At 44.1% G+C, this 25,811-nt stretch overlaps 1 protein-coding gene across 1 annotated transcript in view; it reads right to left on the bottom strand.

Annotated features, from left to right (window-relative positions):
* LONP1 (lon peptidase 1, mitochondrial) overlaps positions 1-25,811 on the bottom strand; it is a 160,874-nt gene that overhangs the window by 121,465 nt on the left and 13,598 nt on the right. Inside the window, exons 2-3 of the mRNA XM_075863488.1 lie at positions 20,600-20,688; positions 11,599-11,718 (exon numbers count right to left, since the gene is read on the bottom strand). Of these exons, the coding sequence (XP_075719603.1) occupies positions 11,599-11,718; positions 20,600-20,688 (209 nt within the window). The remainder of the gene's footprint in view (positions 1-11,598; positions 11,719-20,599; positions 20,689-25,811) is intronic.

Raw genomic sequence — 25,811 nt, 5'->3', positions numbered from 1 at the left:
AAAGGATGTGACAAAAGGAACGAATCAGTTAATGAAGGCATGTGGAATGGGAAAAGCGGGAAGATTAGATCCGGAAAAATGGAATGAATGTTGTGACACAAAACGTGGATGGTTGAAAGATTGCAAGTTACAGGGGAAAGCAGAAGCATGGAGAAAAGTGTCAGAAGAAGTAGTACGAGGAGGTTTCAGGGAAACAGAATGTAAAGATAAGTTTTACTACACTTGTTATAATGAAGGTGGTAAACAAGGAAAGGAAAAAGCAAGTAGCCCACCGGGGTATGGGGTAGTCACGACGCAGGGACAAGGGGGATGGACGTGTAGAGTGTGTGGTCAGCAGAATCAAGCATGGAGGGATACTTGTTTTGCATGTGGGGCAGCAAGACCAGGAGGGCAAAATCCCCTAGGGATATATCCAGTGGTACCAAAAATGAGTAGCACAAACCCCTTTGCCCCCTCACCTCAACAAGTACCAGAACCATATATACAAACAATAGGGTTGGCCGGAATAACCTCAGTAACAGGAGGAGCCGAGGGCTCAACGGATGAAAGAGTAGAAACTAGAGCGTATAGAGAGAAAAGGGAAAAAGAGGAGGCAGAAGAGAAAGAGGAAAGGGAAAGACATCAGCGTAATATGGATCAGGCAGAAGCAGCAAGGAAGCTTCCCGAGTCAAAAGATACGACGCAAGCATTAGAAAACGTGGGAAAAAGGTTACAAGTGTTGACAGACCTGTTTGCGACTGAAGCTGAGAAGAATTTTAATAAAGATAAGGAACATAAATATAAGCCATGGAACCCTAGGGATGCGTTGACTTTAGTTCAGAAAGCCCCCGACCCGGAGACAGAGCCTGTCCCTTTTTGGAGATATATAGAACAAATTCAGAAAATGTATTCAGCAACATGGGAAGACTTAGTGCAGCTCATACATACCAAAATGGGAATCTATAGCTCTACAGTCATGGATGATTTGGATTCCCGGTAGGAGGGAATTGGGCTCAGACAGAGCCATCGGGGCAGAACATGGTGGATCAATTGAAAGAATGGGCAGTGAAAAAGCAGGCAGAGCTAGGACTTAACCTGACAGACCTTACGCAAGATGGAAGTGAAACAGTGGAGAAATTTTACGCTAGACTCCAGACAAGCTGGAAAAATATGGGATACAGAAGAGACAACCAACTAGATACTAGACTACTGACAAACTGTTTTGTAGACGGGCTAAAACGACACATAAAAGACGCATTGTTAGTAGCTAGACCCGAGTACCGAAGTTTGGCCCCAGGAGACCTGTTAAAAATAGCACAAGGTATAGAGCAGGGTCAAAAAGCACAAGGACAAGGACAAAGAAAGAAACAAGTTGTTGGTGCTGGAGTATACCAGCCTCAGTACCAGCAACAGGAACAGGCACAAAGGCCATTACGGAAAGATATAACTTGCTATAATTGTCAGAAGCAAGGACACATAGCCAGGAACTGTAGAGGTCCAAAACGCCCACGACAGTTCCCGCAAGTGGAGGGCACGCAGCCTACGGCACCTCCGCAGACACAACAAATGCAAACATATCAGGCATAGGACAGTGGCAATCCCGAGGAAGGGGTAGTAACACAGATACAAGTAGTTTCCTTAGGTCCCGCTCCTACGGTCCCGTTAAAGATAAACGGAGGTCCCTCCATACCCTTCCTTATAGATACGGGAGCAGCCATGACTGTCATCAAAACCCAATTACTTCCTTCCGAGATGTTGTGGTGAAAAATCAAATAAGTAAACCTGTCACACTCCAATTTGGACCACACAGCTCGCTCGTTACTAGGTTGGTCACTTGTGATACTACTCCCGCTTGCTTGCTTGGTGCTGACCTGTTACAAAAATTACAGGCCACCATCGAGTATTTGCCGGAAGGGACGGTAAAACTATGTGGCCAGCTGAATGAGGAGGAGTTGTGTTTGGTAGCGGCTTGTGACACCAATCCATGGAGTACCTCTACGCAAGCATACGTCCAAGCATATACTCCCACAGAGCAAGAACAATGTTTGAAATATGTACCACACAAGTTGTGGTCAAAAAGTCCTACAGATGTAGGCATACTGCCAGTACCCCCGGTAGAGGTCAAACTGAAACCCAATCATCCACTACTTCAAAAGAAACAATACCCCCTCAGCCAAGCCCAATCAGATGCTATAACCAGTAGCATCAGGGACTTCCTACAAGCAGGATTACTAAGGGAAATAGTGTCCCCATGTAACACTCCCTTATACCCTGCTAAAAAGAAATCAGAAAAAGGCCAACCTGCAAAATATAGGATGGTCCAAGACCTGAGGGCAGTAAATGCGGCAACAGTTTTTAAACACACCGATAGTGCCAAATCCCCATGTATTATTGGCTCAGATCCCAGCAGCATCTTCGCATTTCACGGTGGTGGATCTGGCAAATGCCTTCTTCTCAGTCCCATTGCACCCAGATAGTCAGTATCTTTTTGCTTTCACACATGAGGGAAAACAGTATGCATGGACTGTTTTGCCCCAGGGAGCACATAACTCTCCAAGTACCTATACGGCCGCAATGCAGTCGGTACTTGCAGAATGGGTGCCTCCCGAGGAAATAGTATTATTACAGTATGTTGATGATCTACTCCTTTGCTGTCCCTCCCAACAAGAGTGCGCAGAGGCTTCTGTGTCACTCCTCACGTTCCTAGCTAACCATGGCTGCAAAGCATCAAAAGACAAGTTGCAGTTTTGTTGCACACAAGTGGTATTTTTGGGACATTGTGTGGCTCAAGGCACACGACACCTTACTCCTGATAGGGTTCAAGCCATTACTCTATTGCCATTGCCCACGTCATTAAACACCCTCAGGACATTCCTGGGTCTTGTATCCTATTGCAGGCCCTGGATCAGATCAGCATCGATCCTCATGCAGCCCCTGTATGATTGCCTAAAAAGTCAGCCATTCGGACTCACCCCAGAAGCTGAAGAGAATTTTCATAGCCTTAAATTAGTAGTACAAACAGCTCCAGCCCTTGGTACTCCAGACTATGACAAACCCTTCAGGTTGTACTGTACTGAACAAAATGGACATGCCACTGCAGTTCTCACACAAAGTCATGGACCACAGCAGCGCCCGGTAGCATATTATTCAGCTAGACTAGACCCTGTGGCCCGAGGTTCCCCATCATGTGTGAGAGCTATCATTGCTGTAAATTCAATGTTAAACAAGGCCTCAGATTTGGTCCAGGCATTTCCAGTCCAAGTTTTTGTACCACATGATATTACTGCTATTCTTACTCAAGTACAGCCGAAGCACTTGTCAACAGCAAGACATTTGAGATTAACCTGTGCACTTCTTCTTCCTGAGCAGGTTACTTTACACCGCTGTACTACATTGAACCCAGCTACCTTACTGCCTTTGGAGCAAGGGGGAGAAGACGTAGGTAAAGTATGGTCACAATTTTTGCCTGAAACTGATGAACATGATTGTATGGCCCTTATGGTCCAGGAAACAGTGGGGTTTGCACATGTAAAAGATACCCCACTCCAAAACCCAGACCTAATACTCTTTGTGGATGGTTCAAGGTATTTTGTAGAAGGATCTTTTCTTACAGGATATGCAGTAACCACCGAAGATGTAGTCCTAGAAGCAGCCTCCTTACCAGCGTCCCGCTCAGCACAAGAAGCGGAGCTTAAGGCCCTGGCAGCAGCATGCCAACATGCAGAAGGAAAGACAGCAAATATATACACTGACTCTCGATATGCTTTTGGCATTGCACATGACTATGGCCCTATATGGAAGGCTAGACAGTTTTTGACCTCTGCAGGTACACCTGTAAAGAATGCAGACTTTGTAAAATACTTGATGGAGACCCTGATGTTACCCACAGAAGTAGCAGTAGTAAAAATTAAAGCTCACACTAAGGTGAGTTCACCAGAGACAAAAGGAAATGCTTTGGCAGACCAAGCCGCAAAAGCAGCAGCCTTAAAGCCAGTAGGTCCAGTAACAGTTATGATGTACCAACATCCTGAAGACTCCGTGGTCAACATCAGCCCCACAGTACTACAAAATCTGCAAAACCAAATATCCAAAGAAGAAATAACTAGATGGCAGAATCAGGGAGCTACCCTGAGAGCGGATGGACTATGGCAACAACAAAATAAGCTGTGTCTGCCACAAACAATGTTCCCTATGATGGCACAGGTAACGCATGGACAGACACACCAGTCAAAAACAGCAATGATGGACTTGGTTAACAAAACCTAGTATGCTCCAGGGTTTAGCACTGTAGCGAGTAAGTTTGTACAAGGGTGTATGGTACGTGCCACCAATAACGTGGGGAGAACAGTGAAAGTGCCACAAAAACACACCCCAAAGCCAATTTACCCATTCCAGAGACTACAGATAGACTATATAATTACCAAAAGTCGGTACCTATGAGTATGTGCTTGTTTGTATTGATCTCTTTTCAGGATGGCCAGAAGCATTTCCAGTAACCAAAGCTACAGCCGTAGCCACAGCAAAGAAACTGATCAACGAGGTGGTGTGCAGATATGGAGTTCCAGAGGTGATCGAGAGCGACAGAGGAACTCATTTTACGGGTGAAATCATGAACCATGTGTTGTCAGCTCTAGGCATAAGTCAAGCCCTACATACACCATACCATCCACAGAGCAGTGGGAAGGTTGAGAGACTAAATGGGACTCTCAAATTGAAAATCCAAAAAGCAATGGTAGAAACCGGGAAACCATGGACCGAGTGTCTACCATTAGCCTTGTTCTCAGTAAGATACACTCCAACAAAAAGAACAGGTCTCAGCACATATGAGATCTTATTTGGATCGGCTCCCAGATTAGGATGTTATTTTCCACAGGTGCTCCAAATGCAGTATGGTAGACTAACAGATTATGTATCAACGCTGAACAAACAATTGACCAAGGTGCATGCACAAGTCTTTGCTTCCATTCCAGATCCTGATTCAGTTGAAGGGACGCATAAGTTAGAACCGGGAGATTGGGTGGTCGTTAAGAGACACGTGAGGAAAAGTCTAGACCCAAGATTTGACGGACCGTTTCAAGTCCTACTCACAACAAGCACCTCAGTGAAGCTCGAAGGAAAGGCAAGCTGGATTCACGCCAGTCATTGTAAAAAGGTTCTTCAGCCAGAAGAATGAAGATCTTGGCGGTTGTTGCGGCGGTTGTTGCGTGTGCTCTTATACAAAAAGGCAGAACTGCTACTCCTGTACACGTAATCAGTACAGAATCACTGGAACAGTTCAGGACAGGGTGGGCGAATGCCACAGTGGATAGAAAGCAGGGTAACTACACCTGTAAGGCCAATGCCCCGTGTTATACTACAAATGTGACTACAACCGAAGGGACTTGGAAAAAAGGACCACATGGAGGGACTGTGTACCTTCACATAGACAAAACAGCCAACATTAGCATACAAGAAGAGACGCCGGGGCTGTTGCTTTGTTGTTATGAACCAGATTTACAGTATCTACAGAAATATACAACCAGTAAAAATAGAAACGAAATGATAAATAAGACTTATGAAAGATGCAACAAGGAGAGGCTCAACTCTACGATTGTAATAAAAGAAACTGATGGGATGATATTATGTATGAATAATAGCGAAATAAGAAATAGAATATATTTTGTATTCTTGATAACAATTTTAAGAGATAGTTTTAAGCCACATATAACAGTACAAAGTCTGGAAAGAATCCCACACACTTGTAAGAGCGCTGTAACCCAACAGCAGAAAAAGAATGTACACTTCAATATTTCCTTCCCTGAATCCCCCAGCTGTCATAGACAAAAAAGAGAATGGTATGACACGCTATTAGGAGGGGTAGGAACGGGATTAGGAGTATTGAATGGTATACAGTTAGAAACAGTTATGAACAAATTAAACTCAGTGGGAGACGACACATCTACTGCATTAAGGATAGGTGCGTCATGGTTACCTACTACCTTTGACTTACAGCAAAAAGGGTTAGCTATAGATGAACTGTTTCTAAAAGTTTTTAATGAAAGTATGCTGACCGAATATAGAACATTACAGAATGTATCAACTTTTGTAAAATGGACAGTATGTACGCTTAAAACGATGTGGCAACAAGAACAGATGAATAATTTTAAGAATAAATTGTTTAGTAGTCATGTTAGGCAATGGACAGACATTCTGCCCATAGGAAAGAGAAATGATACGTGGTTATTGTTCCAGCCTGAGTATACTGAGTGTACACCTAAATGGTGTGCAGGAGGACTAATAGCATTTAATGTGAAAAATCCTACTCTATTATGCAAATTTATTGTTATGCCAATGGTAATGATTGATCCGGTGACATTATTAGGACAATATTGGATGCCGGAAATGAAAGGAACACACATAGATTCTCAAAATAAGACAAGGAATATAGATTTGTGCCAGTTAACAGAGCAAGGATATGTATGTAATCAACAGTCAGGGATATATGAACCCTGTCTAATGCAGCACCAGGATAATGTATGCGCACTCACTATAATCCCAGAAGCTAACCTACAGGTTTATATTGAAGTAGGTCCACAGCATGTATGCTTAATAACTAACGACAAGCAGACCCTTAGCCAGTTTAAACTCACAGGACCATTTTCAGGATGTCTATACAATGTGACGCATTTGACTTGGGGGAACCAAACTATAGTGTTCCTGCCTACTTTAGAAGAAATAATGTCCACTATATGGGTACCTGAACCTTTGCCCTATGGAAATTTTAGTTTATCTTTAGACGAATTGAAAAAGGTGTTACAACGATCAGGAGAAGTTGAAAAACGAATCCAAGCCCATAATGTAACTCTAAGTAGGGTGAAAATATTGGCTACAATAGCAGCTAGGGAAGTGATACATTTGTCATCAGCAATTAAAGATGCTAGTGCCCATCACTGGTATGACGTTTTTACAGGATTCTCACCTACAGCTACTAAAATATTACATGTGCTTTTCCAACCATTGATTTGTTTAATGATATTATTTGTATTGCTTACATGTTTTAATTGTTATGCATTTTGTAAAATAAGGGAAGCATTCAATCAGAGGCCTATACATTATGATGAAAGAATGTTGTGAGATTACCCCACCTACATACCTGTGTGAATCAAGTGAAGAAATGGATCGAAGCCTTGCTATCCGGAGATAGAAGTAGCATTGGAATTTAGGTGTTGGTAAAATCACAAAAGGAGGGATTGTTATGGTATAAATATACATATATAATGTGTTTGGGACCATAAGGAGTGAAATGTTATAAAGGAGAACATGTATTACAATATAAAGGTATTTTAGAAAGGTTAAGAGAATAGTTTGCAGATGCTCTGCTGTCCCTTGAAATTGCAAACAGATGGTGGTCAATCACTTGACCACCCCCCTAAGCATAAAGGAAACATAAGGGAATACCTGGTGCTCCACCAATGAGCTTTTATGGGAAAGGAAGCTGTAAGGCTAGAATATACAGATGACTCATATGTTATGGAATGTTCTTTGTTCGTCTGATGCTATAAGTATGAACGTTGTAGTTCAATAAATTAGAAGTATTTTACCTTGAGAAACGTCTCAGTGTATCTGTTACTTCTCCGAGCAGCTCGTCCTACCTATCGATTTGAACCTGCATGGAGATCAAGGCGTAAAGTGACCCCATTGCAATCACAGTGTCTTTCCTAATACCCCTCATCGAGCGCACTCGACACCTTCTTTTGGGCCTCCTTTTCTTTCCAGTGGGGGGAGGGGGAGTATGCCAGGGAAATGCTGCCCATGGACAATTCTTGAGTGTAGTCCTGGATACACACAGGCTTGGTGGTCTGCTCTGTAGTTCCTCGCACTGGGACTGGATCATTCTGCATGGAGAGTGGTCAATACATGGATATCATGCTAGTCTTTGCATTTGACCAGCAGCAAATTCACGCTGCAAACAGCTTTGCTTTCCCCTCGGCGCACTGTGCAATCTACAAAGTCCTTTGGGAGACCCTTTTGGTTTCTCATAATTGTGACATATGCTGCGGTTCCTCTAGCACCAAAGCACTTTAAAAGAGCGATACTATTATAAAAATTGTCAATGTATAGATAGTATCCGTGGTCCAGTAAGGGGTGCAGCAAATCCCATACTATCTTCCCACTTATTCCTAGGACATGGGGACAGTCTGGGGGCTCTGTTCTAGAATCTTTTCCCTCAGATTCTGAATTTGAAAGTGTATCCGGATACACTTTCACACACTTTACACAGCGTAACGCCATACCTAGAACTTATGTTGGGCAGGTCTGGCGGAAGGCTAGCCTGCCCTTGAAATGCACCAGGGATTCGTCCACTGCAATGCATTTCTGTAAGGTGTAAATCTCACTAAATTTCGAATTGTAGTGGTTCACTACAGGTCTAACTTTAAACAGTCTGTGAAAACTGAGGTCATTTGTGTGTGGGCATTCCTCATTATTACTCGAATACTGGAACCTTAGCAGGATCTCGAAACGAGCCCTAATGACGGTGAGGCAGTAAAGTGGTCAATGGTGTAGCATATCGGTGCTCCAATAAAAGCAAATAGTGGGCTTTTATGTAATGCCCATGTTAAGTAGTAGGCCCCAAAATTTCAGTATTTCATTTGCATTATTAGGGGTCCATTTTTGGGGCTTGGCATAGTAACTGCTGGGATTGCGGGCAATAAATTGTGCCGCACAAATATTTGTCTGCTGTATCATAAGACAAACTAGTCAGAGAAAAATATTTTAGAAAAATCTCTCTAAATCAAGCAGTGTCCACGTTGGTGCCTGGGGTGTCAGAAAATTCAGGTACCTGGGGCATATAGTTATATGGGGAAATCCATGCGGGGGCATCTGAACTGGGTTGAGGTTGCGCACTAGCCCTAGAACGTCTATGGGGGGTTCATCACTAGATGTGTCACTTGAGGATAACGACATAAAAAAACATCACCTCATCTCTGCTGTCATAGTACGGTTTATAGAAAACTTAGATTTTATTTTATAGAGCGCTAACTCCCTGAACCTCTAACACGAATTAGCCCTACCTAATACACGAACTCTATACAGTTTTTAGCTAGCCCTGACCCTACCTAACCTTACACTACGTACACCTTAACAAGCTAGTCTGATACTATCCCTAACTAATTTGCTAACTAACAAACTTTTTCTATATATCGTATTTTTCGGACACACTTTTTAGCAAGAATAAATCTTGCTAAAAAGTCCCTGCGTCTTATTATCGGCAGTCAAGGGGCCCGGCTGAACTTGAACTGAATAGTAGTTACGGAAAGAGCGTAGCTCGCATGCTACGCCGCTTCCATAACTGCCATTCACTACTATGGGAGTTACGGAAACAGCATAGCTCAGCGAGTTACGCTGTTTCCGTAACTCCCGAACATTTAATCAGGAAGTGGCCGGGAGTCAGCATGAGCACAAAAAGCTAGAACGGGGTTTAGGGGGGCCTCGTTCTAGAGATAGCTGCAGGTCCCAGAGGTGAGACCCGCATCTATCTTACATTTATGACATGTCCTGAGTAGAGGTCTTAAATGTCCCTCATTGCAAAACCCCTTTAAATGCCGCAGTCAATAGCGACCACAGCATTTAAACTGTTAGGAGGGGGACGGCCCCTCTGACAGCCCAACAGCCCCACCCGCAACGCGATCGGGGGGCGCCGATGGTTGTCATGGCAGCCCGGGGGCCTAATGAAGGCCCCCAGGTCTGCCTTCTGTCTGCCTCTGCTAATCCATGCCTCCGGCAGGGCTTAAAGGAAATGATAACACCAGAATATTTTTTTGGGTCGCCTTCGCGCTAAATTTTTTTTAATAAATAGTCATCAAAAAAATCGTATGTACCAGAAAATGTTGGTAATAAAATCTACAGCTCCCGCAAAAAATAAACCCTCACACTGCTCAATCGATGAAAAAATATAAAAGTTATGGCTCTCAGTGGTTTTTAACAAATAGCTTTTTCTTTGTAGAAGTAGTAAAATATGAAATATTTTTTTCCTGTTGACTGTCTAAAACCTGGGTGCATCTCATGGTCTGGTGCGTCTTAGGGCTTTGTCCACACGTAACGGAATTGATGTGTATTTTCCATCCGGAATTGCGGACGGAAAATACCCAGCAGAATACAGTAGCAGCAAACAAATCTCATCCACACGCCACGTAAAAAAATCCAACATGAAATTTACTTGCGGTGCGTATTTTTTGTACCGCAGCGTGTGGACTGAATTGCTGCGTTTTTCAGAGGCGATGTCACCATCTCCCAACATTGAGAAAAACGCAGCAAAATCCGCACCATTTTCTGCAGTAAAAGACGCAGGAAATGGTGCTTTTTTTCCGCAGTGGAATGTCTACTACTTCCAACAGAATTGCTGCCGAAATTTTCTGCAGCAATTCTGTTACGTGTGGACAAGCACTTATAATCTGGAAAATACTATAAAATATATATTTTTTACAAGAACAAAAAAAGAAGAAAAAAAGAAAAACCCACCAAGGGGGTTTCACACACACAGTCTGGCTGACTGGACTGTTCCAGTGATGTCTGTCACTAGGCAGTGACTGAGGGGCACAGGGACGTGCTGATGGGACACAGGGACGTGCTGATGGGGCACAGCGGGTGACTGATCGGGTTCTGGGGGTATTTTTCAAGTGATTTGTAACAATTTCTCTTCTACTCTCTCTCAATAGTCAGTCTCTGATCTCCTCTCAAAACCAACAGAGAAAATAAGAGCCGTAGACTATTGTAAAAAGCCCTGCTTACGTCACTCCACTGTGATTGGTCTGTCTGCACTGACAGACCAATCACAGTGATCGCCGACAGGGGACCACATTGATAGATCCCGTCGGCTAGCTCTGTAGCTAAGCTATCTCAGGTCACTGCAAACTGCTGTCCGTCACCTCGTCTCACGGCGCGGTGGCAGTTTAACTGCATCACATACATGCACGTCGAAATGCGCTAACCAGCCGCATTCCCCAACGTGAACATACGTGAAAATGCGGAAGGGGTTAAAGATGAAGCAACGCATAAGTGGCTGCATCCTGTAGAAAATTTGCTACAAAGCCACAAGTGGTATTTCAAATAAAGCGTGAATTAGGTAAAGAGTGTCATGTCTGGATTAGTTGCACAAGTTAACACATTTTCATTATGCGTTCAGTGTGCCCATGATGGAGACCTGGAAGCCTCTGGTTTCCACACATCTAACCTACTATAGAATAGGTAACCCTTATATTAGCAGTCATATTGCTATAGAATGTTTTACACAAACAATTGAAAAGGATGCCATACTGTACTGGCAGATTGCACGTATATCATGGTTCCTAGCATGAGACCTTAACCCTTTCAAAACAAAGGCCTTTCGATGCTTAAATTTCGCCCAAATTTCACCTTTTGCAAAGCAAAATCCTAAGCATAAATACTTTTTTTTTTTTTGACATACTATGACCAAATATTTTATTTTCCGTTTTGAGGTGTAACAGATGGGGCTTTTGTCTGGTACAAAGACCAAACTGGTAACTTAGGATTTTATTCTTCCAAAATAAAACGTAAAAAATTAATTTATGCAGAAACAATGTACCGTATAATATAATTTGCCAGCTTCTAAATACATGCCTTCTGTGTCCCATGACAATCATACGTAGCTTGTTGTCCATGTCCTGCATTTCATGGATCTGAACAAAGGTTCCTGTGTGGTAGATTTCATCCAGGCTTCTAACAGAATCAGACTCATTACTAATGTATGGGAAAAAAAAGAAATAAATAAGTTCAGATGGTGCAAAAAAAAATAATAACAAAAACACAATGAAAGTAAATAAAAAAAATTATTTCAATATGGTAACAAAATAGTCTGCATCAGAGGTTATGATGAGCAATTCCTGACCAAACGCAACAGAAAAGTGTAGCTTTGAGGCAGAGTTCACACGTTGCAGTATTAGGCAATAGTAGTAGTAGTAGTAGTAGTAGTAGGGGTTGTCCAGGCATGGGGCAGTTTTTCATACTGATGACCTATCCACATGATAGGTCTTCAGTATATTATCAGTGGGGGGTCAGACACCCGGATCCCACACCGTTCAGCTGTTCCGGCTGCCTCCAGGCATGTAAGCTTTGCAGTGGCCGGTGTCAGAAGCAGATGGCTCCGTACACTGTATAGCGGCTGTGCTGCAGTACTGCTCCTATACATTTGAACAGGAGCAGAGCTTCAGAACGGCCACTATACAGTGGTCGGAGACTTCTGCTTTCGACACAGACCACTGCAAAGCTTCCGATGCCCGGAGGCAGCTGAACGGTGCAGGGTCCGGGTGTCGGACCCCTACTGATCATTTACGGATGACCTATCCTGTGGATAGGTCATCAGTATGAAAAACCGCCTCATGCCTTGATAACCCCTGTAATAGTAGTAGTAGTAGAAAATACACTACTGCAACGAGCCAACCCAAATAAGCCAGTTGATATTCTTAAAGTGTACCTCCCTTTCCCTAATCCAGGTGTACTCTTCCTCAGTAAAGTAAGTATGCCATATAGTTGCATGCCCTTCAGAAGTAGCCCCAGTCCTTGGCAAGTGCCTTCCTGCAAACTTTGCAGAACATTTTAGGGGCAAGCCATCTATTGAGATCACTAAGGAATGACTCTTATTACAAGGTTTGATGTAGGCAGACTTTCTATATTGACTAAGCTCAGCACCGTTCTAAGAAAGGATGCTACAGAATTGTTATTTTATGAGGAATTGAAGTATTTACCAAAACATACATATTGAGAGAGCTGACAATTCCTCTTTTAAAAGATCACAAAATCCCCAAGGATTTATTTTAAATGGACACTAACTTTTCAAACAACTTATGCTATCTGATATAGATCAACTTTGCAATTTAATTATTGTTAAAATATTTGTTATATATATATATATATATATATATATATATATATATATATATATATATATATATATATATATATATATATGCGAATTCTGTGTAATGTTACTGTCATTAGGCGTCTCACTTCCTGTAATCTGCCGGCTTCCCCTTGTTGTCAAGCAAAGTCGGTCCCTAGTTACAGACAGACTGCAGAAGGTGGGGGACTGCGTGCCAACGCAGTAGGAGGGAGCAGAGAAAGAGACACAGACATATTGACCATACAAGTCTATGGAGAGGGGAAGCAGGAGCAGAGTGGGAAAGACACAGACAGACTTGCTGCAACTTCCAAGTAAGTTGTCTCACCCCAGTGCCGGATTCTCAGCTAAACTACTGATTACTGCGGTATAACCTCCTCCATGATGCTGAAGAAAATAAATATATATATGTGCCCACAATCCAAAGGAAGAGGCAGTACTCCAATATAGTAGAAAAATCCAAAACTTATTCATCCAACATACCGGCAACGTTTCGCCTTCCCATTGAAGGCAATAGGAAGGTGAAACGTTGCCTGTATGTTGGGTGAATAATTGTTGGATTTTTCTACTATATTGGAGTGCCGCATCCTCCTTTGGATTGTGGTCTGACGTTTACATGAGGTGTTCCGTCAAGATTCCTCTGAGGATGGAACCCACCATTTCTTGGTTCATGCTGCAGTACAGCTCCTATATCTCGTTTGTTCCGTGGAGGGGGGGGGCGGCGTGTGTGAGTGTGTGTGTGTGTGTGTGTGTGTGTGTGTGTGTTAGTACAGCATTGTGTAGTACAGTGTATGGTAGACATGATAGCAGTTAGCCTCCGGCCCCTAGCTCAGAGAAAACTGAGCATTTGAGATCGAGATTTTCTTGTGAGCTGTATAAGGCCTTCAAAAAATAGGACATGTCCTATTTTTGGCCGTTTTAACGGCCTGACGGCCCCCATAGAAGTCAATGGATCCGTTTTTAACGGCTGTCAATACATACCTGAAGAAGACAGCGCTGCATCGGTGAGTATGTAGGGCATTCATGTCGGGCTGTGTGGCATCATATACAGGGGGGGCTGTGTGGCATCATATACAGGGGGGCTGTGTGGCATCATATACAGGGGGGCTGTGTGGCTTCATATACAGGGGGGCTGTGTGGCTTCATATACAGGGGGGCTGTGTGGCTTCATATACAGGGGGGCTGTGTGGCTTCATATACAGGGGGGCTGTGTGGCATCATATACAGGGGGGCTGTGTGGCATCATATACAGGGGGGCTGTGTGGCATCATATACAGGGGGGCTGTGTGGCATCATATACAGGGGGGCTGTGTGGCATCATATACAGGGGGGCTGTGTGGCATCATATACAGGGGGGCTGTGTGGCATCATATACAGGGGGGCTGTGTGGCATCATATACAGGGGGCTGTGTGGCATCATATACAGGGGAGCTGTGTGGCATCATATACAGGGGGGCTGTGTGGCATCATATACAGGGGGGCTGTGTGGCATCATATACAGGGGGGCTGTGTGGCATCATATACAGGGGGGCTGTGTGGCATCATATACAGGGGGGCTGTGTGGCATCATATACAGGGGGGCTGTGTGGCATCATATACAGGGGGGCTGTGTGGCATCATATACAGGGGGGCTGTGTGGCATCATATACAGGGGGGCTGTGTGGCATCATATACAGGGGGGCTGTGTGGCATCATATACAGGGGGGCTGTGTGGCATCATATACAGGGGGGCTGTGTGGCATCATATACAGGGGGGCTGTGTGGCATCATATACAGGGGGGCTGTGTGGCATCATATACAGGGGGGCTGTGTGGCATCATATACAGGGGGGCTGTGTGGCATCATATACAGGGGGGCTGTGTGGCATCATATACAGGGGGGCTGTGTGGCATCATATACAGGGGGGCTGTGTGGCATCATATACAGGGGGGCTGTGTGGCATCATATACAGGGGGGCTGTGTGGCATCATATACAGGGGGGCTGTGTGGCATCATATACAGGGGGGCTGTGTGGCATCATATACAGGGGGGCTGTGTGGCATCATATACAGGGGGGCTGTGTGGCATCATATACAGGGGGGCTGTGTGGCATCATATACAGGGGGGCTGTGTGGCATCATATACAGGGGGGCTGTGTGGCATCATATACAGGGGGGCTGTGTGGCATCATATACAGGGGGGCTGTGTGGCATCATATACAGGGGGGCTGTGTGGCATCATATACAGGGGGGCTGTGTGGCATCATATACAGGGGGGCTGTGTGGCATCATATACAGGGGGGCTGTGTGGCATCATATACAGGGGGGCTGTGTGGCATCATATACAGGGGGGCTGTGTGGCATCATATACAGGGGGGCTGTGTGGCATCCTATACAGGGGGGCTGTGTGGCATCCTATACAGGGGGGCTGTGTGGCATCCTATACAGGGGGGCTGTGTGGCATCCTATACAGGGGGGCTGTGTGGCATCCTATACAGGGGGGCTGTGTGGCATCCTATACAGGGGGGCTGTGTGGCATCCTATACAGGGGGGCTGTGTGGCATCCTATACAGGGGGGCTGTGTGGCATCCTATACAGGGGGGCTGTGTGGCATCCTATACAGGGGGGCTGTGTGGCATCCTATACAGGGGGGCTGTGTGGCATCCTATACAGGGGGGCTGTGTGGCATCCTATACAGGGGGGCTGTGTGGCATCCTATACAGGGGGGCTGTGTGGCATCCTATACAGGGGGGCTGTGTGGCATCCTATACAGGGGGGCTGTGTGGCATCCTATACAGGGGGGCTGTGTGGCATCCTATACAGGGGGGCTGTGTGGCATCCTATACAGGGGGGCTGTGTGGCATCCTATACAGGGGGGCTGTGTGGCATCCTATACAGGGGGGCTGTGTGGCATCCTATACAGGGGGGCTGTGTGGCATCCTATACAGGGGGGCTGTGTGGCATCCTATACAGGGGGCTGTGTGGCATCCTATACAGGGGGCTGTGTGGCATCCTATACAGGGGGCTGTGTGGCATCATATACAGGGGGCTGTGTGGCATCATATACAGGGGGCTGTGTGGCATCATATACAGGGGGGCTGTAAATAGTGTCTAGGTGAACATGTGATCTTCCTTTGGGTGCTTTCAGGGGGTTGGGACAAAAAAAGCCTGACCAATGAAATTCATCAGGTTTTTTTAACGGCCATGAAAAACTGATGCAAAACGGATGTCAAACAGCCATTAAAAACAGACAGACTGACTGGAAATGGGTGAAAATTTAGAGAGACACAGATGCAAAACGGCCATTAAAAACCAACAGTTGATCAGTTCTTAATGGACTTTTTTTTCACTGTCGTGTGAATATAGCCTAAATTTGCAGTCACAGGCATTCTTGCACCTGTATACACGTTTTGTTTCATTTTGCTGGAATGTGCTGTTCAAACGTCTGTTTTTTATGTTATCCATATATGTGGGGTTAGTGACTACCTCCATTTTTTGGCCCTGAACTCCTCCCATTCTGCCCTGGGTGATATGAATTAGGCCGGATTTACACAAGGGTGTGCGTTTTGCGCGCGCAAAAAACGTGGCGTTTTGCGAGCGCGAAAGGTACTTAACAGCTCCGTGCGTCACCCTCGTATGATGCGTGGCTGCGTTATTTTCGCGCAGCCGCCATCATTATGACACTGTTTGTATGTTTGTAAACAGAAAAGCACGTGGCGCTTCATACTTTTTACTGCTGTTGCGTGAATCACGCGCGTCACACGGAAGTGCTTCCGTGTGCTGCGTGTGATTTTCACACACCCATTGACTTCAATGGGTGCGTGATGCACAAACAACGCACAAATATAGGACATGTTGTGAGTTTTACGCAGCGGACACATGCTGCGTGAAACTTACGGACAGTCTGAACGGCCCCATAGACTAACATAGGCCCGTGCGAGGCGCGTGAAAATCACGCGCGTTGCACGGACCTTTTATACGTTCGTCTAAATAAGCCCTTAGTTTAATGCTGGTTCCTACCATCCCCGGATATATGTAGGCTTAGTCCCAGTTCTGGGTGTATGTGCAGCGTAAGTTCCCACCTTATAGAGGACGCGTTTTCGTAGCAGGAGGGCTCACACAATTTGATCAAAACGTGCGCTAAGAACCTCACTATTCGTAAGTAGATTCAGCAGTAACGCATATTTATTTATCTCTAGTGCTTAGATGGGATTATTGTTCAGTGTGCGGTCACCTTTTACTTGTACGGGAATATATATATATATATATATATATATATATATATATAGTGTTAGAGACGGGAGAGCAGAATTTTGTGTACAGTGTGGACATGATAGCAGTTAGGCTCCGCCCAATAGCTCAGAGAAACTGAGAATTAGAGATAGAGCCTGCAGTGGGAAGAACGGTCATAAATTGTGTTATTCCTCATGTACACATGGCTTCTCAAAAATGCATCAGAAAAGTTGGGTACCCTTAAAGATTAACGATCATTTAATTTTTTATATTTTTTTTAACCAGTTCAGGACCGGGATATTTTGCGCCTTCAGGACCAGACATCGTTTAGCCATTTTTAGCACGTGTTAGTTAAATGGCTATAACTTTTTTATTTGTTGGGCTAACGACGTGATTTTTGAGATGTTTTTTTCCGTAGACAATGCAGGTTTCTTTTTTTTATCGTTTTTATACACACATTTTAGAATCTTTATTCATAAATTCATGAAAATAATAGTAAAAAAATATGCTTTTTTACGTTTCAGCAATTTTTTTTTGTTAGTTAATAACATAGTTGTACCCTAAAATAGACCTTTTATTTGTGATCGTCATTGTCTACCGTAAATTTTAATATATTACAGGTCTATATTAGGGTAATTGGGTCAGCGCTAGCGTTACAACAATGTTTGGCGGGGGGAACGTTTTTTTTTTGGGGTGGGTATTTTATGTGTGTTTATTATTTAATTTTTTTTGCACTTTACTTTATTATTTTTTTATTACTATGTTCTGTCACTCAAAGTTCAAAAAATACCTTTGGGGAACTTTATATATATATTTTTTCTTTCTTTTCCACTGTAACTTTCCACAGCAGCCCCAGTTACAGCGGAAATCAGCCCTCTCATAGTGACTATTGTCACTAATAGGGCTGTGCTGGGTCTAGTAAGACCCAGCAGCAGCCTGCCACTAACGGCACCCGGCGATCATGTGACCAGTCACATGATCACCCGGAGGAATAGAGACAGCGCCGCTGCTGCTGTCTCTATTCCTGTACACAGCGCGCATTGAGCGCTGTGTACAAGTGATCAGAGAAGACAGAAGCAGCGAAAGCTGCTTCTATCCTCTCCTCAGGGTCCCCGGCAGTCACTGACAGCCGGAGACCCGACATTCAGCTGCCCGATCGCGCGGGCAGCAAGTTAAAACCCGAGCCGTAGAAAGTCTATGGCTCGGGTTTTAAGGACCCTGACCGCTGGCCGTAAAAATACAGCCAGCGGTCGGGAACCAGTTAATAATGTATAGGGCAGGCGATTTCAAGAAATATTGCAATATACTTTATTAACCAATTCAGCCTCCTTTCTTTCTAAAACTGATCCTGAATGGTTACCCTTCTCCTCATCTACTGTGAGTTGCTAGGAAAAATCTGTATTCAGCAACACACTGAATACAGCTACTCTGTGGGGAACACTTCATGCTGCCTGCTCCTGAAACCCGATGTCTCAGTGCATTGTGTATTTGTACAACAGACTGCTTCAGTCCATTCCTAACAACCCACCACACTGATCTTAGGCTGTGTTCACATCAGCGCTGTCTTTCCGTTGAGAGGTTGCGTCGGAGGTTTCCGTCGACTATGCTATTGATTCCGTCAAAAACAATGGTACCCTGTCACAACGGTGAAAAGCGGAAACCATTAGCCATGTTTCCGTCACCATTGAGATCAATGGTGATGCAAACGGAAGCTGAGATTTCTGTTTGCCTTTCTGTTGAGGGATTCCCCTGACGGAAACCTCCGAAGGAACCCTCAACGGAAAGTCAACGCTGATGTGAACAGGCCCTTATCTCCCTGCCAGACACTTTGATGAGTGACAGACGAGCGAAGAAATTCAGCCTGGAGGTGTCCAGCTCCCAACCTTTACAGCACCCGGCAGAGAGATAAGAACAGTGTGATCAGTTATCAGGAACGAACTGAAACAAGTCTGTTGTAGAAATACACAATGCACTGAGACATCGGATTTCAGGAACAGGCAGCATGAAGTGTTCCCCACACAGAGTAGCTGTATTCAGTGTGTACAGTGCCGAATACGGATTTTCCCTAAGAACGACCAGTAGCTAAGGGGCAGCAGTTTAGGAACGGTTTTGCATTTAAAGGAGGATGAATTGGTTAATAAAGTATATTACAATATTTATTTAAATCGCCTTCCCTTTACATGATAAAAAAAATAAATGTAAAGTGTTACACGTTAAAAGAGTTGTATCTAGCAAAACAAACCAAAATCAAGCACATTGAAATGAACATTAACTTTTGAAACAACTTCTGCTAATCAAATAGTACACGATATATATGAACTTTGTCGTTTATTTACGGTTAGAACTTTCATGGATAAAACGATTACATTTTATGTGAAATTAATGCCACTAGGTGTCTCTATTCCTGTAATCTGCGGTCCACATCCTGCTGCAAGCTAAATCCAGCCCTAGTCTTAGGCAGACTGAAGGAAGTGGGGCGGGGGGGGGGGGTCTACACATCTATGGAGAGGGTAACAGGGATAGAAAGGGTAACAGGGATAGAAAGGGTAACAGGGATAGAAAGACACACAGACATACTGCCCATAGAAGTCTATGGGAAAGGGGGAGCAGAATCAGACAGTGCTGCACACAGAACATTATAGAGCGGGGGGGAAAGGAGAGAGAGAGAGACAGAGAGAGACTGACAGAGAGAGACAGAGAGAGACAGACACAGAGAGAGAGAGAGATAGAGAGAGAAAGAGACGCTGCCCATAAAAGTCTATGGAGAGGAGGGGCATGAGGAGGTAACAGGAGGGGAGAGAGAGAGAGAGAGAGAGCCCATAGATGTCTATAAGCAGGAGAGCGGAGCAGAACCGCTGCCCATTGAAGTTTATAGAGAGGGCAGCAGGACCAGAGTGAGACACACAGACACACTGCCCATAGAAGTCTATGGAAAGGGGAGAGAGAGCAGACGCAGAGTGAGTCAAACACAGACGTGCAGCAGCTAATGTTAAGAGTTATATGTTACCCCACTGCTCGATTCTTAGCTGCACTGGTCATTACTGCTGTAAGATCTCCATGTGGTAGATACAGATATGGGAGCAGGATTCTCCTATTCCCTATGTGTGCTGTGTATAGTAGACATGATACCCGTTAGGATCCACCGAGTAGCTCAGAGACCACTAAGAATTAGAGATAAAGCCTGCAGAGGGGAAAACTGTTAAAATAAAAAATGCTGAATACAAGTCATTTACTGTAATTGCCATAAATAGTGTTATTCCTTATGTACACAAATGACAGCGAATTCTGAAAAGTCACCTGAAAAGTTAGGTGTGCTTGAATTTTGGCGTGACTGGCTTGTCATAGAAGCCCAGCTGTTAGATAACTAAATATGATCTATCGTACCAATAATGAAAATGACAATATATATACATATTACAAATGATATTTAGTTAATAGGAATAATTATAAGAGTTAGGAAAAAAAATCTTTTACATAAATCTTTTGGTGCTAGGAGGAGAAAACAAGAACTTACTTATCATCTTTCTTGAGAAAAACTCCAGCATAGGGTTGGGCAAGCCTTACTTTACGTCTCAGAAGTGCCACCAAGTTTGGATTCTTGACCTTCATTTGAAAAACATAAAATAGTTTAACCCATTAACCGCTTATGGACGCAGCCTTGTTTTGGCCTTAAGGCTCAGAGCCCATTTTTGAAATCTGACATATTTCAATTTATGTGGTAATAACTGCGGAATGCTTAAACTTATCCAAGCGATTCTGAGATTGTTTTCTTGTGACACATTGGGCTTTATGTTAGTGGTAAAATTTGTTCGATATAGCATTTTTTTTCTGAATTTAAATGCATCTGCTTGTAAAACAGATGGTTTTACCACCAAAAAATAGTTACTAGTTCACATTTCCCATAGGTCTACTTTAGATTGGCATCATTTTTTGAACATTCTTTTATTTTTCTTGGACGTTACACGGCTTAGAACATAAACAGCAATTTCTCATATTTTGAAGAAAATTTCAAAAGCTTTTTTTTTAAGGTACCTGTTCAGTTCTGAAGTGGTTTTGAGGGGCCCATGTATTAGAAACCCCCATAAAACAACCCATTTAAAAAACTAGACCCTTAAAAGTATTCAAAACAGCATTTAGAAAGTTTTTTTTTAACCCATTAGGCATTTCACAGGAATTAAAGCAAAGTGGATGGAGGTGAAATTTGCAAATTTCATTTTTCCTACTGAATTTCAATTTTATTCTAATTTTTCGGTAACACAGAAGGTTTTACCAGAGAAATACTACTAAATATGTATCTTCCAGATGCTGCCGTTTTTAGAAATGTCCCACATGTGGCTCTAGTGCGCTCGTGGACTGAAACACAGGCCCCAGAAGCAAAGAAGCACCTAGTGCATTCTTTTTTTTTTTATTAGAATATATTTTAAGCAGCATGCCAGGTTTGAAGAGGTGTTGAGGTGCCAAAACAGTAGGAATACCCCAAAAGTGACCCCATTTTGGAAACTACACCCCTCATGGAATTCATGTATAGTTGTTGTTACCATTTTGACAACACAGTTTTTTCACAGCACGTATTTGAATTGGGCTGTGAAATTTAGAAAATTAATTTTTTCCCAATAAGATGTCATTTTTGATCAAAATTTCTTATTTTCACAAGAAATAAAATACCCCATGTTGTTGCCCAATTTGTCCTGAGTGCGGAAATACCCCATTTGTGGTGATAAACTGCCTTTTGGGCCCATGGGAGGTCTCAGAAGGAAAGAAGCGCTATGTGTTCTTTGGCGTCCAGATTTTGCTGGATTGGTTTTCGGGTGCCATGTCGCATTTGCAGAGCCCCAGAGGTATCAAAGCAATGAAAACCCACCAGAAGAGACCCCATTTTGGAAACTACTCCCCACAAGGAATTAATGTATAGGTGTTGTGACCATTTTGATCACACAGGTATTGTCTAAAAGGTAATGCGCAGCAGATGGTGCAGTCTGAGATTTGCAATTTTCTATATATGTGCCCAGCATTCGCCACCGGAGATATACACCCTATCAATTGTAATGTGGGTTCTCCTGGATAAGGCACTACCCTACATGTGGCTGTTATCTGCTGCCTGGGTACACGGCAGGGCTTAGAATGGAAAGATGAGGAGGATAAGCTGTGCGGAGTGCGTCAGGGTAGATGAAAAATCTAAGGGATCTATGATAAATTTTAAAACACTCTTTCACACAGTGCCTGGTTTTTCGGGACACGTGTCACATTGATATATTGTGTCCTTCCTTATCCCCCTCTTATAGCAGACTTTGCACCTCTTGACTTTTTCCCTTCTTGTCAGTTCGGGGGAACTTCTCCTGGAAACTGTTGCCCTGGTACAATGTGTGTGGCCTCGCTTCCAGAAATACTGGGTGCCCCCCTTTTTGGTCCCTAAAGATTAGGTTCTTGATAACCACCTCTTGAAATGCTGCTAGATTGTGCCCTGCTCTCACCCCTTCTGAGTGTTTGCCCAAGCAGAATCTTAGGGAGGCCTCTCAGATTTCTTCTAGCAGTGCCGCATGCCGCAGTACTTCGGGAAGCGAATAAATACATATAATTTTGACTATGTGATTTTCAGTTTTTGTTTTTTTTTATATATATAATCTATCTCTCACTGGTAAAATTAACCTAGCCTAAAAATTCTAGACTGTTCATATCTTTGACAGTGGGCAAACTTACAAAATCAGCAAGGGATCAAATACTTATTTCCTTCACTGTGTGTATATATATATATATATATATATATATATTTTTTTTTTTACACATTTTATTGGGGACTTGAACCAGCGGCCACTTGAATAGTACAGGCAATTATAAGAGACTTCGTAATATATCTTATCGGAGTAAGGCTTCGTTTACATCTGCGTTGGGGACCCGGTCTGACATTCCGTCAGAGGTTTCCATCACAACGGGACCCTGAACAGACACAAGCTGTCCCAAACGGAATGGTGACCGATCCGGTGCCCATAGTTTCCGTTTGTCTCTGTTGTGCACACAAGCTGTCGTTTTGCCGGAAGCAATAGCGTAGTCGACTGTGATGGAAACGGAAGCCTCTGGTTTCTGTTAGTGTCAGTTTGTGTCTATTCAGGGTCCCGTTCTGACGGAAAGCTCAGACGGAACGTCAGAACGGGACCACAACGCAGATGTGAACGAAGCCTAACAAGCCTCTTTCTGCTCTTATCTGGCTGTTTTCCTGCTCCTCCCTCCTTCTAGTAAACGGACTTTCACTCTGAAAATTCAGCGCTGTCCGTCTCTAGTCGAACTGCAGTTCACATGTATCCGATTACACATGTCACACGGCCGTTTTCAGAACAATGTAATTCTATGTATTCACAAAGCCGTTTTTTTAGCGGTCTGTGAACACTGGCCGTCAAAAAATAGGGCATATCCTATTTTTGGCCATTTTCACGGCCAGATGGCCACCCAGAGAACTCTATGGATCAGTTTTTATAGGCAGTTTTTCTGGAATCAATCCTTGTGACTGTCGTTAAAAACAAGGATCACACTTTATCTTGTTTTTTTAATAGTAAAGCAGTTTGTAAGGGGGTTTTTATTTTTTATTTTTTTTATTAACTTTATTTTTTACTTCATTACTTGTCCCACTAGAGGACTTTAATATGCGATCATCCAATCGCTATTATAACGCACTGCAATACTTTTGTATTGCAGTGTATTACTGCCTGTACATTTAAAACGGACAGGCATTTGCTAGGACATGCCTCCGGCATGACCTAGCAGGCATTCACTACAGGCAGACCTGGGGGCCTTTATTAGGCCCCCGGCTGCCATCGAAGACACAGACACTCAGTGATATTATCACTGGGTGTCGGTGGGAGAGTGAGGGAGCTCCCTCCCTCTCTCCAAAACCAGATGCGGCGCATGCTATTGAGCGTTGCATCTGAAGGGTTAAACGGGCGAGATCGATACTTCTATCGATCTCACACGTTCGAGCAGGGATGCCCTCAGCTACCTCTGGCAGCTGAGAGCAGGGAGATTTAACGGTTTCCTGCTCTGTTTATTTATTCTGATGCAGTGCCGTAAAAAGGCTTATGCATCAGAATAAAGCCCATTAGTGGCCGCCGTGAACAGGCGTATTGGCGGTCACTAACAGGTTAAAAACCAATAATTACTTTTTGCATCGCCGCTTTCCAAGAGCCGTAACGTTTTTATTTTTCAGTCGATGTAGCCATATGTGGGCTTGTTTTTTTGCGGGAGAAGGTGTCGTTTTCATTGGTAGTAATTTGGGGTACATGGGACTTATCGATTAACTTTTATTTTTATGAGGAAAATGGGAGAAAAAAAAAAAGGAATTTTGCAGTTTTTTTCGACGCCGCTCACTCAGCGGTTTAATTAATGTGATAAATTTATTGTTCGAGTCATTACGACCGCGGCAATACCATATGTGTTTTATTTTTCCTGTAATCGTATTTATTTTTTTCATAAACTTTAACGATTTTACTTTTTTCAATTTTTTTTGTCCCACTAGGGGACTTCACTTTGCGATCTTATGATTGCAGATATAATGCTTTGGTATTATTAGGCATTATTGCCTGTCAGTGTAAAAAATGGCCTAATAGACAGTTGCTGAAAGCAGATTTGGGGGCCTTTGTTAGGCCTCCGGCTGCCATGGAAACCCATCAGCGCCCCGCGATCTTGTTGCAGGGGGGGGGGGGGGGCAAGAAGATGAAAGAGGGAGCTCCCTCTGTCAAACACATTAGATTCCATGGTCGCTATAGACAGCGGCATCTAATGGGTTGAACTGCTAGAATCGGAGAACGTTTCGATTCCGGCAGGAGCCTGGCAGTGTATGACAGCCGTGCTCCTGCTGCTAAACTCGTGGGTGCAGTAGCAGTACCCACGAGATCAGAGTGACGGATATATCTGTCACTATGTAGGAACTAGCTCCTGCTTGTAATGGATATATCCGTCCTTCGTCGTTAAGAGGTTAAACATTAACTTTTTCAAATTGGGGTCTATTGGCGACGGGTGGCTGACAGAAAGAATCAGTCAGAGGGATCCGGCGGAAGTATAAGATTTTCCTTTAAATGTTTAACATTTCACACCATACATCTCGGGTTATGTGGTGATTTAAGGCGGGATTCACACGACCGGGTCGTTCCCGAGCCCGAGTGTCGGCCGGTAAAATCGGCCATTTTGCCCGGCCGGTTTGCATTAAGTTTTGCATTCGTGCCGGGCAGATCCGGACAGTGACCTCAGCGGCAACTCCTGAAGGGGAATCCCCATGTGTTCGGGGATTCCGCTTCAGGAGTTTCCCCTGATGTCACTGCCCAGATATGGACAGAGACATCAAGCGCTCTGTCCAGGAGCGGAATCCCCGAAAACACGGGGATTCCGCTCCTTCAAGGAGATAAAGTGCGGCTAGCACTTAGATACCTCCCTGCTCTGCTATAGTGGCGTCGCTACAGTAGCAGCAGCCGCAGCTGCTAGTGGCGCCATCGAAGGTGTCGCCGGGCCAGGGTGCTTTTCAAGCAGGGGAAGGGAGCCAGCGAGGCGCTCCCTTCCACCTGCTATACACCACGGCCCTGCCACACCGTGTACAGCGATGCCATTCGTCAGAATGGCATCAACTCCTCCTCCTCCTCACATGCACTCTGCGCTGTGAGGAGGAGATAGAGCGCAGGCTCCGGAAAACCCGGCCATCACTCGGGACACATCCCGGTGATGGCCGTGTATTACCCGGCCCCATA

Source organism: Rhinoderma darwinii, chromosome 1 (assembly GCF_050947455.1).
Source record: "Rhinoderma darwinii isolate aRhiDar2 chromosome 1, aRhiDar2.hap1, whole genome shotgun sequence".
Taxonomy (NCBI): Eukaryota; Metazoa; Chordata; class Amphibia; order Anura; family Rhinodermatidae; genus Rhinoderma; species Rhinoderma darwinii.
Note: the sequence above shows the minus strand (reverse complement) of the source record. Positions and strands in the feature narration are given on the sequence as shown.